Source organism: Canis lupus, chromosome 2 (genome assembly GCF_011100685.1).
Source record: "Canis lupus familiaris isolate Mischka breed German Shepherd chromosome 2, alternate assembly UU_Cfam_GSD_1.0, whole genome shotgun sequence".
Classification (NCBI taxonomy): Eukaryota; Metazoa; Chordata; class Mammalia; order Carnivora; family Canidae; genus Canis; species Canis lupus.
This window is the reverse complement of record NC_049223.1, coordinates 78,726,023-78,739,529: the sequence shown is the minus strand read 5'-3', so window position 1 is coordinate 78,739,529 and position 13,507 is coordinate 78,726,023. Positions and strand designations below refer to the sequence as shown.

At 53.0% G+C, this 13,507-nt stretch overlaps 1 protein-coding gene and 1 long non-coding RNA gene across 5 annotated transcripts in view; both read right to left on the bottom strand.

Moving 5' to 3' along the window:
* The window catches only part of CAPZB (capping actin protein of muscle Z-line subunit beta), a 130,578-nt gene that overhangs the window by 35,563 nt on the left and 81,508 nt on the right, over positions 1-13,507 (bottom strand). For all 4 annotated transcript variants that reach the window (XM_038531788.1, XM_038531789.1, XM_038531786.1 and 1 more), the window contains exon 3: positions 3,573-3,694. In XM_038531788.1, coding sequence (XP_038387716.1) covers positions 3,573-3,694 — 122 coding nt within the window. The remainder of the gene's footprint in view (positions 1-3,572; positions 3,695-13,507) is intronic.
* On the bottom strand, positions 6,868-9,102 carry LOC111093776. Its single transcript, XR_005356117.1, has 2 exons — positions 7,876-9,102; positions 6,868-7,180 (listed from the first exon to the last, which is right to left on the bottom strand). It is a non-coding gene; the product is annotated as an uncharacterized LOC111093776 (long non-coding RNA).

Below are 13,507 nucleotides of genomic sequence, written 5' to 3'. Positions count from 1 at the left end.
GGCTAGTCTTTCCGGTCTTGTTCTCCACCGTTTGCTTGGCACCCAGAATAGAGCCTGGCACTCAACCATGGCTTCAAGAAAGCTGTTAAAGGATGAAGAAATCCTTACCCCCACAGCCCCAGAAGCTACACCCCGCCCTGGCCCCTCACTTTCACATATGGATGTGGATTCCTGCACCTGCCACAGCTCTTCCCTTCCCTTCTCTAGGGTGCAAGGGTGTGTGGGGAAGAAGCCCACCCTGTCCACACCTGCCACGCCAGCACAGGGCTCCCAGGCCTTAGCCTCATGGCTCAGGGTGGGAAAGAAAGACCCAAGGGGGGGACTCTGCTGGTGGTCCTCCAAACCAAAGAGAAGGAGTCACCTTCTGCTTTTTCTGAGGGACACCTAAGCACTTAACAACAACAAAAAAGGCCTCCTGGCAGCTCCTGAGACAAAGATTCAGTGGAAGGGTACTGATTTGGACACAAGGCCACAGGCTCAGGACCTGCACTTGCCAGAGGCTAGGGGATGAGACCCGGGCCCCCTCCCCCACATGCCCCCTTCAGGACGTCTTAGTACCCCCAGACCTGACCTTTGCTCCCCCAGCTAAACAGCCCTCGCCTTCCTGTGGGCCTGGAAGACCCTCTCCAACTGGCTTTCATTTAGTGGTGACCTGATGAGACACAAGAGCCCATCTCTTCTGCAGGCTGAGGGCCTGGATTTTCAAGAAGCCTGTAACTCACATTTCTCCTGGCTCACAGACGACAGCATTTGAAGCTGTTAGTCCTGGAGCCGGGGTAATTGTAGCTGGGGGAAAAAATCATAACATTACCCAGGATATTCTTAGTGGAAGGGGCACTCAGAACACATTTAAGAGCTTAAATGGAGGCCATTTGAAAAAAGACAGATGGACAGGAACGGGTAGATTTCAAAAGTCAGGGCTTTCATTTCCCTCCGAGAATGCTTTTTGTTTGAGCTAACAGGTTTCAAACAGTGCTGCTGGCAGTGGTCACGCCATAAGGATCTTATTTAAGCAAACGATCAAACACAGTTAGGATGGAAATGTGTGGAGAGAATCAGAAGACCTTGAAGTTTTATACTGAGGAGGGGGGAAAGGAAAGAACAGTCCTGTGCCCTGACACCCTGGGCTCCTCGGTGGCTGAGGCCCCCCCGGCCCCTGGCAGTGCCCCAGGAATGCGGGAGTTGGTGGGGCAACCTAGAGGCGCTGTGGGCACCAAGTCCCCGGAAGCCTGGCCCGGTCCTGGGTACTGGATACGGAAACCATTCCAGCCGTCCACGGGCTGCTGGGGAGCAGCTGCTGTACACGGCCAACTGGAGTTTTCAGGTGGAAAGAAGAAATACGGGATGCCTAGGTGGCTCAGTGGTTGAGCGTCTGCCTTCGGCTCAGGGCGTGACCCTGGAGTCTCGGGATCGAGTCCCGCATCGGGCTCCCTGCAGGGAGCCTGCTTCTCCCTCTGCCAGTGTCTCTTATGAAGAAAGAAAAGAAGAGAAAAGAAAAAAAGAAAAGAAAGAGAAAGAAAAGAAACAAAGAAGAAATACAATGAAGCTGAGTGAGCAAGACTCAGTTCAAGGATCACCTCTCCCTGGATCATGTCGGCCACATGTCGCCTCATGTCAGAGCATCTGGTGCTGCCACAGACCTCTCTCCAGTGAGGACGGGACCTGGCGCTATGCTTGCGACCTGCACAGAGACTGGCCCTCCCAAGTGAGACCCAATCTACCCCGGGGGGGCCTCAGCACCTCCACTTGGGGCCTTCCTGCCTCTGCATCTCCCCCTCGTCCTGCCCTCGCTCCTGGAGCTTGCAGCTACCCACAGCCTCCGGGACACCTCCACTGCCACTGAACGGACATCTCAGGCTTCCAATGGCCCCTGAGCAGGTCCTCCCAGGGTCTTCCTCACCTCAACACACAGTGGCTCCCGCCTTCCGGCTGCCCAGGCCTGAAGCCTTGGGGTCACCCTCCACCACTGAGTCCCCACCCCCGGGACATGTGCGGCTGCTGGCCCTGCTCTCAGGAGGGACCTCCAGTCCGACAACTGCTCGCCATCTCCACTCAGGTCTCTGGTCTGGACGAGGCCCAAATCTATTTTTCACCTAACTTCCATCCGAAGCTGGCAAAGGGACATGATTATAAAACATTCATCTGGTCTCTCTGAAAAGTCAGTATTAATGAAATCTCTGTGATTCACACCCAGTTCCGTTTTGGAACACGTGGTGTGTGTCAGTTCTGGTAACCCCCGGTGACTCTGCTGCATCCTTCACGGCCTGGCGCCACCTGCCCTGCTGCACCTCTGACCTCACCCCCGCTCCGGCCTCCCAGCCAAGCTGGAGCCCCACCGGCTTGGCTCCCACGGGGACCTGACACCCCGACGGTGCGTTACCCGGCTGTCTCATCTCCACGTCTCAGCTCACGTATTACCACTCACAGACGTGCCTTCCCTGACCTTCCGCCCCGCCTCTCCTTCCGACTCACCTTCCCAGGTCCCTATCATTTTGGCATTGCCAGCGACCTGGTGTCCTCACTGGGATGGAAGCCCCACAGAAGAGGGACTTGGACTCGGGGCCAACACGTACAGTGCACGCTTACAGAGAGGTCCCCATGCATTCGCTCAAAGAATGGATCCTCTTATTTCCAGATTGTATGTGAGAAAACAAAAGACCAGACATAACAAGTAATCTGTCAAAACGGCAGTGCTGGTTCGGAGCTGAGGTCGGCTGACTCCACGCATCTCTCCCTACTTCCCCCTCTCAGACCCTGCCCCTGGCCCCCAAAAGAACATTAAGCTGAATCTTTAAGACTCAGCCCAGGTTCAGTGGTCTCTAAATAAACCTAAAGCAGACTGCATTCCTCCACCATTCTCCGAGGCACTGACTACAGCAATCCACCACAGAAATGGTGGCTAGTTTAGGGATTCCTGATCTTTCTTAATAGGAAGAACTCCTAGACACCCTTAAAAACCTAGCTCGGACATCACTTCCTTCAGGAAATTATCCTGGAGCTTCCCCAGCCTCTTCCATGCTACCCTCAAATTCTGAATAAGCTTGGCCCTGGCGGCATGCATCACAGCACACGGCATCCCGCCACTAAGTGCATCCCTGTGCATCCCCCGATCTAGAATAGTGATCGCTCAGGGCAGGGACTAATGACTACCTCATTGTCCAAGCCCTCAGCATGGTGATGGAAGACAAAGAAAGTCGTGTATGTAGTGGACCAAGCTTCATTCCGACGTCCCTGACCCACATAGGCCCTCCTCGTGCTCCAGATCCCCACCTTATGCACACCCTACACCCTGCAAACTTCGCAGGACTTCCTGCCACTACCGTGTGGTAACGACAGCCTTCTCCTGTTAGACTGGAAGCTCTGCCAGGGCAGGGGCCCTTTGTTCCATGCCGAGTCTCCAACGCTTCTACTGGAGGCACTCCACAAACGTCTACTGCTGGACTGGACGGAAGGAAGGATGGGAGGAAGGGAAGTGGGGAGGGAGATAGGGAGGACAGACAGACAGAAGGACGGCCGGACTTCAGTGGTCCCAGGCGACAGGGACTGCGCCTGGCCCCGGCCTGGCAGCTCACCTGTACGAGTCCCCATCTCTGTTGTAGTCACACAAAAGGTAATCCTTTCCCACCACCTTGTCTCTGGCGATTTTCAGGGGCTGGTCAACAGAAGACAGGAGATCTTCACACAGACTGGGGACCTGGCGCGAAGGAAGGAAAAGGCAGAGCCAGGGGTTAAAACAACACGTCGAATCCAGGTTGGCTAATGGCAACCGGAGCCACATCATGGTCAGCACATTTAACATCTGGCCCTTGGTACTCTGCCAGAATCATGGGCCTGTTCTTTTCTTTTCCACATGTGTCTGACACCAACTGTGTCCCTCCATAAAGAAACCTGTTCTTGAATTACAGCGGAGCGTGATTTCCAACACAGCCTTCCTTCCAAATCTGCGTGCAGCTTTAATTACCTGGTCGCCAGGGTGGTCTGGTACGTTTAAGTACGTATGTGCTTGGTATTGGTCTCTGGTGGGCAAAGTACAAGCTCATGTCCTGAGAAGAAGGTAAACATTTGAAATACATAGGAATCCAAAGAACTCTGAGAATAACCCGACCGTGCTCGAGAACTCCCACCGGCTCCCGTGCGGGGTGGAGTTTCCAATACTTTCCAGGCCCCTGGCCAAGCATTACCAGGTTGGCTCGCAGAGTCAACCCTACCTGCTGCAAAGGTGCTTCACACTAGCTTCGCGCAGAGCCGAGCTCCAGCGGGCTTATCTCGGACCCACACGGAGCCGCGTCACTGAGGAGGAGGGCCCCGGGGCCTGGCCAGGCGGGGCGGATTCCCAGCGCAAATCCTGCCCAACCGGACACAGGGCCCCACCAGCAACCAGGCCGCCTCCTCCTAATTCAAACATCCATTTCCACCAAAATATTCCAGGAAGGGATGGCAGCACTTTCAGAAACGGATTCCTTCGGGCTTGAGTCACTTCCACGCTATATTTTCAATGTGCTGACTTATTCGTTTCATGGCCCTGGGTTTACGGAGGCCCCACCATATCGTTTACCAGGATGGTGGCTGCCAACTGCACCAACAGCCCTTCCAAATGGAAAAGTTAAGTCATGTGGCAAAGATACCCAGAAGAGCCGCTCGGCGGGGGGGCAGACCACCGGCTGGAAGACCCCGACCGCCTCCAGGAAGGTGAGGACATGGGGACCGCCCCCTCGGAGACCACCCAGCCTCCGGGGGCTGCTTTCTTTGGGCCCCTCTGCCAGCCCCCCAGGTGCTTCGGAGCAGCTCACACGGCCCTGGCTGCCACAACTGGAAGATGGTCACCTCGTCTCGCATAAACTCTGGCCTCAGTGAAACCATCGGTTTCCTCTACATGGACCACTGCCGGTCCTCTAGCCTGTGAGAGATGTCCACACCACTAACCTCCGGCGCAATCTGCAACGGCCACCCGTGTCCTCCACACCCCCCCCCCCCCCACAGCTATTTCTGTCTTTTGTGATTTTATTTTTTAAGTAATCTCTACACTGAAGATGGGGCTCAAACTTACAACCCTAGATCGAGAGTCACACGTGCTACCGACTGAGCCAGCTAAGGGCCCCAAATGAGGCTATTTTCAAGGTTAGTTTTCGTGATGAGAATATCAAACCCCGGGCAGCCCGGGTGGCTCAGCAGTTTAGCGCCGACTTCAGCCCAGGGCCTGATCCTGGAGACCCGGGATTGAGTCCCATGTCAGGCTTCCGGCATGGAGCCTGCTTCTCCCTCTGCCTGTGTCTCTGCCCCCCTCTCTCTCTCTCTCTGTGTGTGTGTCTCTCATGCATAAATAAATAAAATCTTAAAACACACACACACACACACACACACACATCAAACCCCTAGCACATCCAAGTGTCTGCCAGGTACCAGGGATTAGGCGAGGCCTTTACATATACTTGGCAGACTGCACTTGAGAGCTCACTCTCCTCCTGTAAAGCAGGCAGCTTCATGCCCATTACAGACATCTGTCTGTAAAGACTAGACAGTTGAGGACCAGAGTCCTTAAGCTGCCCAAGGCTTACACAGGAAGCAAGCAGGGGAGGCTGAAATCTCCCCCTCTGACTAACTCTGATTCAACAGACAACTGAGAGCAGGGACAGTGCATGCCAAAGGCACACTGTGGCAGCAAGTAACCCCCTCCCATCCAAGGCGGCAAATAACCTCCCTGCTCAACAACCAACGGCCACAGAGCCTGGAAAGAAGTCCTGGCCAAGGCAAGGAACAGCTTCCATCCAAGGCAGCTGGGATTGGAAAATCGCTTGCTTTCCTGCGGATGGTCCTGAGCACCTATGTGGCAGCTGGTCACCACAAGCCCTTTGCACCACCGTTTGTTCTGTTGAGTGTTGCCTTAGCTTCCCTGTTGGGCCCTGACTTCTGCTTCAAACCCCATTTGAAATGGTTGGGGCCCGATTCATCCTGGACTGTGGCAGAGGCTAAGCAAACAGGCTCTGAAGTGTGACTTCCTGACTCTACCACTTACCACCCTTAGGACCCTGGGCAAGTCATTTTCACTTCTCTATGAAGACCTGATTTCCTTATCTGTAATGTGGGGATAGCAAAACCTATTCACCGTGATTTGGGGTATCACAAAAGACCTGCATTGGGCATTCAGTCCAGTGCCCAACGAGGGGGAGGGCACACACGCTAGCATCGAACACCCACATGCCACCCTCCCTCCTCTGTACTCAGCATTGTCTGCTGTACGTGCTTCTTTGAGGGCAACGTCAAACTGGGTCCCACCTGAATTCACCACACTGCTTCAGGCACTGCATAAAAACAGACCTTTGAGCATCCGGTTCTGATCCCCAGTTCTGCCTGGAGCCAAGCTGTCTCCCCTTCCCCACCGGCCCCCCACATAGGAAAGCTTACAAGATAACGGGATTCAGTATAAAATAGGCTCAGCTGCACCACTGATCAAAAGGTTAATCCACGAATTACAAGTATTTCAGTAATTTCTTGCTAACACGTCTACTGATTTATTTGTTGTCTGTCTCCCCTCCTTAGAATGCAGACTTTGCCAGGGTGGGGACTTCACCTTGTTCAGGCCTGTACTCCCAGCACCTATGGCAGCCGTGCTTGGTGATAGTGAGGGCCGGGTGTATTTGGATGGGAGGGAGGAATTTTACCACATGGAGCCTCCAGAACACCTACTGGCTTTGTTTTGAAGTTAATAAATTGGTGTGCAGTAAGGATCTTTATCAAGAGTTTGCCGTCAAGAACTGAACTCTGATGGACACAAGGACCCGCTTCACTTTGTAGTTCCAACCAGACATTCCCCAAATATGAATCGCGAGGTAGTGGGAAAGCCCTAGACAAAGAGAGCTGGCATTTTAATTAAAGTCCTACATTTTTATTACCATGTGACCCCGAGCAGCACAGCAATGGTGGCCAGACTGGGAACTAAGAGACTGGGTTCTAGCCTTTGCTCTGGTGTTCATGTGTCCAATGCACTGGATAAGCTCTGCTGGAGACCGGCTGCTGCTGGTCTGTAATAAGAACGTCACTGTTGGAGTGCCTGGGTGGCTCAATGGTTGACCGTCTACCTTGGCTCAGGTTGTGATCCCAGGATTCTGGGATTGAGTCCCACATCAGGTGTCTCTCTCTGCTTCTTTCTTGTCTCTCATTTATGAATAAGCAAATTAAAAATCTTAACAAAAACAAAAAACCATCACTGCTGTGGTGAAAATACTTCAGGTAAAGAGAGACTATAATCAAAATGACAAAATTCTTCATGTAGTTAAACATGTTCATCTTTTATTTGGAGACTGCCTTTTGGGGGGCAGGGTATCAAGATGCCCTTAGTTTTATGAAATAATAGGTTTACTTGGTTTTTTATTTAAAAACTGACAACCAGGGCTATCTGGGAGGTTCCGTTGGTTAAGCACCTGCCTTCAGCTCAGGTCATGATCCGAGGGTCCTGGGTTTGAGCCCTGCATTGGGCTCCCTGCCCAATGGGGAGTCTGCTTCTCTCTCTCCCTCTGCCCTTGCTTGTGCTCTCAAATAAATAAAATCTTTAAAAAAATTGACAACCTAATGATCTACTCTTCTTCTGTTTTTCTTTCTCCACCAGCCCCCATCTCGCCTTTAAAAAAAATGTTTCTGGCCTGTGAAATACAACAATGTGGCAGCCACTGGTCTAGAAAATGGGATCCAGCCCTCCCCGCCTGTCCAAATAGATCAGGGTAACTTCCAAGGTCAGTGTAAAGAACCGGAAGGGACTCTACTCCTCCCATTTCGTAACTCATGTTCTTCAAAGCACAAAGCTAAGGCAGCAGTGCAAAGGGTCAATCTGTGGTACCAGCTGTCCCCTAAAGGGCCGCTCTCGTGGCCTGCCCAGCCTACCTTTCCTATCCTGGTCAGGAAGCTTCCCAATCCCAGGAGGTCTGGGCAAAGCTGACTTTCACTCCACTGCTGCCCACAGGCAATTGAACATCAGCCCCCAGGCGACTCACGGATGGGCCTTCTCAGAAGGTTGCTCCAGGGTCTGAGGGGAGATAGATGGCTTATATTCTCTCTGCGAGGGAAGCAGGGGTGTGGGTGAGGGCTCCGGGCTGCAGTGGGCATCAGGAGAGCGCCTGTGTGAGCTTCTGAGCGGTGATATTACCTGGGCTCCCACACCCAGCCACCCCTAAAGATCTGTGAGTGGGCTTTTAAGTCCATGGCCAGGTACTAACCAACCTCAGAAGAACATACATCTACAGTGTCACCACAGTTATGGCAGTGCACAGAAAAGCAGAGAACTCCTGAAGGCGCAGGACGTGCCCTTCCATGAAGAGCATCTGGGATGTGATACAGCCGGCCGATCCTTTGCCCAAGCAAGTACAATTTTCGCCTTTTGGGTAAACTTTCAAGGTGAACCATACCTTTGTATCCATTCTCCTCCATCAGTCCTATTTCTTTGATCAAAGAATCCTCTTTGGTTGTCATGGGGACTGAAAAGTGTGGATGGCATGGTGTGTCCACAGATTTGTGCCAGAGCAGCTGCCCAAGGCTGCATTAGTCACGACCTAGTGCCACCCACCAACCTGTCTTCCATTCTATCCCACCCCCCACTCCTGCTGGCAGCTTCCCAACACCACCGTCCTGTTCGCTGTTCTCTCCACACAAGTTAGCACACGTGTTCTTCTGCCTAAAATATCCTCCCTTTCAGGACTGCTGGAGAAAATACAGGATTGGGCAGTTAATTTTTAATTTCTGATACATGATGAATCTCATACTCAGGACATACATTTTTATTCGCTAAACTTGGCAACCCATCCTCATTCTCCTCTCAAATCCTACCACCCTCTAGAACCCAGCCCAAGTTCTGACTTCTTTATCAGGAGGCCAAATTCTTTGGAATTTCTATAGTAACACTGAGATCAACTGAATTCCAAATGCATCGGGGATGGCTGTTCTAATCCTGCCATCAGCTATCACTTCACTCCTTCCTCGCTACTTTTAACATTCTCTGAGTCGGGGATCCCTGGGTGGCGCAGCGGTTTGGCGCCTGCCTTTGGCCCAGGGCGCGATCCTGGAGACCCGGGATCGAATCCCACATCAGGCTCCCAGTGCATGGAGCCTGCTTCTCCCTCTGCCTATGTCTCTGCCTCTCTCTCTCTCTCTCTCTCTCTGTGACTATCATAAAAAAAAATTAAAAAAAAAAAAACATTCTCTGAGTCTGAGTACTGAGTGTGAGCCCAGGGAGGTACTGAGTGTGAGCCCAGGGAGGTACCGAATGTGAGCCCAGGCAGGTACCGAGTGGGAGCCCAGGCAGGTACCGAGTGTGCGCCCAGGCAGGTACCGAGTGGGAGCCCAGGCAGGTACCGAGTGTGCGCCCAGGCAGGTACCGAGTGGGAGCCCAGGCAGGTACCGAGTGTGAGCCCAGGCAGGTACCGAGTGGGAGCCCAGGCAGGTACCGAGTGGGAGCCCAGGCAGGTACCGAGTGTGCACCCAGGCAGGTACTGAGTGTGCGCCCAGGCAGGTACCGGCTGCGAGCCCAGGGAAGCAGAGCCCAGTTCTCTAGACCCAGCCTAGAGACACGCACGGGGTGCTGGGGGCTCCAGCAAGTCTGCTGACTGATTGGAGGTCTTACTCTACACCCAGAATAAAGGCAGTTTATCTCTGTCGTCAATTAGTTACCGGCGCTCTCCCTACCCTCAACCCCCAAAGCTGCCCCCACTCAGTCCTGTCAAGTGCTTAGAACAGCGGAAGAAATCACATTAAGTCCCAAGGATCAGGAGTTTGCAGAGCAATTTAAATGAAAGGACAGGTCCAAACAAAGGCAAGAGTTCACTCCGGGGTGCGTGTGTCATCGGCTCCACTGCCCCTGAGCGAGAACACGTGGTTGGTGCCGACACCCGAGGGCCGGATGGTTTCTGTCCAAACTGCCCATCTGAACAGCTTAACAGCCTTTGTGAGGAATGTTCGGATAACACCAAAGGTGTCAGATCAGTCCAGGCTGTTAGGGGGACTTAAACTTAATTCTAAGTGACTTGGAACAGTAAACAGCACTGCCCCGGCCAGAGCACCATGCTGGTGGGGTGGGGGTTCAGGACTCCACCGATCAGTTTCTCCTGTGCCACAAACTCCTGAGGCCACACCCCCGGGAGCAGGAGGCACCATGCCCCCTACACCTGAGGAGCGGACACCGTCACCTGGCTCCCCGGGGCCAAGGGGGCCACCCGAGGAGGGCGGAAGGGGAAGAAAGCGAACTGGGACAGGAAGGGAAAGACCCCAGGAGGTAGACGGTAAAAGAGGCTAGGACGGCCTGAGCCACAGCTGCAGGTGATCCTTTAATAATAATGAGGCCAAGGATGATGAGCAGGAGTCACAGCCAGCATCTGGTGGTACACGCCGGGCACTGTACTATAAACTCTCCCGGCAACACCTCCTTTAATCCTCAAAAGGGCCCCAGGCATAGAACAGTTAGAGAATCCTTATTTTAAAGAAGAGCAAAACAGGGCCTTGGAGGAAGACTGCGCCGGAGTCGCAGCGCTATTTGCCAGTGGCCCAAGACAGGACATGTGAGATACAGAACAGCTCGGTTAAGAAAAAAAAATTACATCCACTCTTGCTGTTGCCTCAAACTGAAGGCTCTTCTACTATCTAACCCAGCAGCGGATCACATGAAAAGAGATACAAATCAGAAGTTTCCGGCCACAAGTGAGGTTCGTGTCTGTGCCGCCATGTGGTTCTACTTTGCCTCTTCCCCTTCTCCATTAGTTATTAACGTTGAAAACAATTGTTCAACCAGAAAAAGAAACTTGAGATGAACCCTTAAAAAAAAGGCACAAAAGCCAGACCAGTTCAACCCCATGGATAATCCAATCCACTGCACTGCACTCCCGTCTTTAAGAAGTGCGCCCTTGTACCTCTGTTTCTGGAAAAAAAAAAAAAAAGCTAAACGAACACATTCCATCTTTTGATCTGCCCGCTGGCTGCGAGCCCGCCACCAGAGAGATAAGAATCGAAAACAGACCCTGTTCGCTGGGTCGAACACTCGGATGAGTAATGTTGGGGAAATCAGGGCTGGGCAGAGGCCGCCCCGCTCCCCGCGCCCCCCTCCCCGCATCAGAAGCCCGGCTCCCTGGCAGCCAGGTGTCAGCATGCCCGAGCTCCCGGTGGCCAGCAGAGGTCTCTGCTTACAGTTTCATTTCTTCCTTTCATTTTTTCTAAGGCTACAAACTCTCCCCTTTATTCACTAATGAAAATAAATAAACAGAAAAATGAAATATAAGACTAAAGAGTGTTTTTGGCGACACACATGCTGGTGTCAGAAACAGTCTACAGTGTGGCATTCTGGAAAACACCAACCTTGAAAGCAAACACAACTTCAGATCCTTGGTCTGCCACTTCCTGGCTGAGTGTACCCTTCCTTAACCTCAGAAATGTGGGCTACAATACTGGCCTCAAAGAGAAATTCACGCCACTCAATGGATGCTGAGGGCTCCCCCCCCACCCCCTCAGGGATGTGCTAGGTGCCAGGGACACAGGGGCAGGTAAGGTGGGCACACGCAGCCTGCTCTCCTGAAGCATGCTCCAGCCACTGGACACTGACAAGGCACAAGGGGCCATCCCGGTGGCAAGGGCAAGACTGTGGGGACTCAGTGGTTTAGGAGGTGGCACAGAGATGGCACATAAATGAAGGAAAGAGGGGGGCACTGTGTAGGAGCAGGAGCCAGCACACAGGCTCTGGGCAGGAGGCCCCAAGGTGAGTGTAAGGAAGAGAGGAGAATCTGTGGCCACAAAGCCACCCCTCCCAGGACAGGGAGCCAGCAACGGGAAGGGACTGTGCTGTGGGGCTCCCTGCCCACACGAAGCCCTCCAGCCACACGTGGATCTCGGCAGAGACCCAAAGCCCCCCAACTCAGCGCAGAGCAGGACCAGAAACAAGCATGTCGTTACCTGTTGAACCGAAGGTTACTCAGTCCTCCACCAACCCCAACCACACACGCATGCACGCACGGGGTTGCCCTCCCTCCCATCTCAGATCCAGCCCTCTTCCAACTAAGCTGTCACTTGACTCTAAGAATGATATTCTTTAAATGAAAGTACAAACTATGACCTTCATTAGACGTCTATACGTTGCAAAGTGTATAACAAGAATATCATTCAAGGTACCTGTTAAGTGTAAGAAGCAATTTCCCTATTTTGAAAACATTAAAATATGGTGAACCGTGTGCACCCCAGATTCAAGAGGCTGGTGGTGCCTGTAGTGCCCCCAGTGTCTAAATGAAGCTGGCCAGCAGGGCTAGCACGAGGAAAGCATTTCTGATCAAATATTTTCTTCTACTTAGAAACAAATTTTTCACATGCCATTACAACAAAGAACTTTCTCAAGAAACAAGTCCCTCCCCGCTTCCTCTTCTCAGACAGGTGCCCCAAACCACCCCAGGTAAATAATAAAGGCAAACTTCCTGGGCTGGGTTTCAGCCATTCATACTCAAGACTCCAAAGCTTTGCCTTCTAGAAGCTCACAGCCTGGAATAAGAGGCCAGGAGAGTTTGCTAAAGGAAGGGTCAGGAAGGGGCACAACAAAGAGAAAGCAAATTGAGGGAAAATTAAAATCACTATCTGTGAGTCAACCACAGGCACACACACAAGGCTCCTGTTGTCCACATGTAACCCTATGCTTCCCCAAAGGGGATGAACTAGGCACTCGGAACCTAATTAAATTAACCGTTCCCTGGCCAGGGCCACGACTCCTCCTCTGGTGGAGGAAGTCAAGAGAACCCAGGGCAGTCTAACCTGCCTGCTCCTCTTAATTAAGGCCTTGTTCCTGAGGAACAGAGCACAAAACAAACACCTTCGCAAAGCCAGAGGCCGAAAAGTCAGCAGACACAAGTCACCGTGGCCCCAACGTGCCCCCCAGTCCATCCCGCCCAAGGCTGCCCTGCCCCGGGGACCTAATGACCCCTGGCCTCTCCCATGAAACCCCAAAGCCTCAGAGAGGAGCCGATTCCCCAGCCTGTGCTCCTCGTGGCCACAAGGCCTTGGTTGTGGGCCTCACACATTCGGGACAGAGGTGGGGTCTGACGCCGGCAGGGCTCCTAGTGCTGGTGACATGGTCCCCCGGGCAGAGTTCTGATCTCCCGGAGTCCAAGTCACATTCTGTGGGAAGCAGGTTCCTAAAACATGCTTCAGAGCCTCTCCCAGAGATGGGACTGGGGCCAAGGTCGGGGCATGGGGGTGCTGGCTGGCAGTGAGGGTGACAGCGGTGACCCACGATGGCACTGCGGCTCCATGACCACCGGACCCCCAGGCAGAGGAAGACGCAAGTTCTCAGCCCCGGGGGAGAGGATGACCCCTTGGTGGAGATGGTAGGGGCCGGGGCCGGCCCGTGAGAGGAAAGCAAGTGTGGGCACAGAGCTGTGGCCGCCTCCTGCTAAGGGATTACCGCATTGGCCGCATTCTTATAAATCACGTCAGATCATTCAGGGAAAAGACCAGGTGAAATTACACAGAACAACCGGTTTAGAATAACGATGTTTTC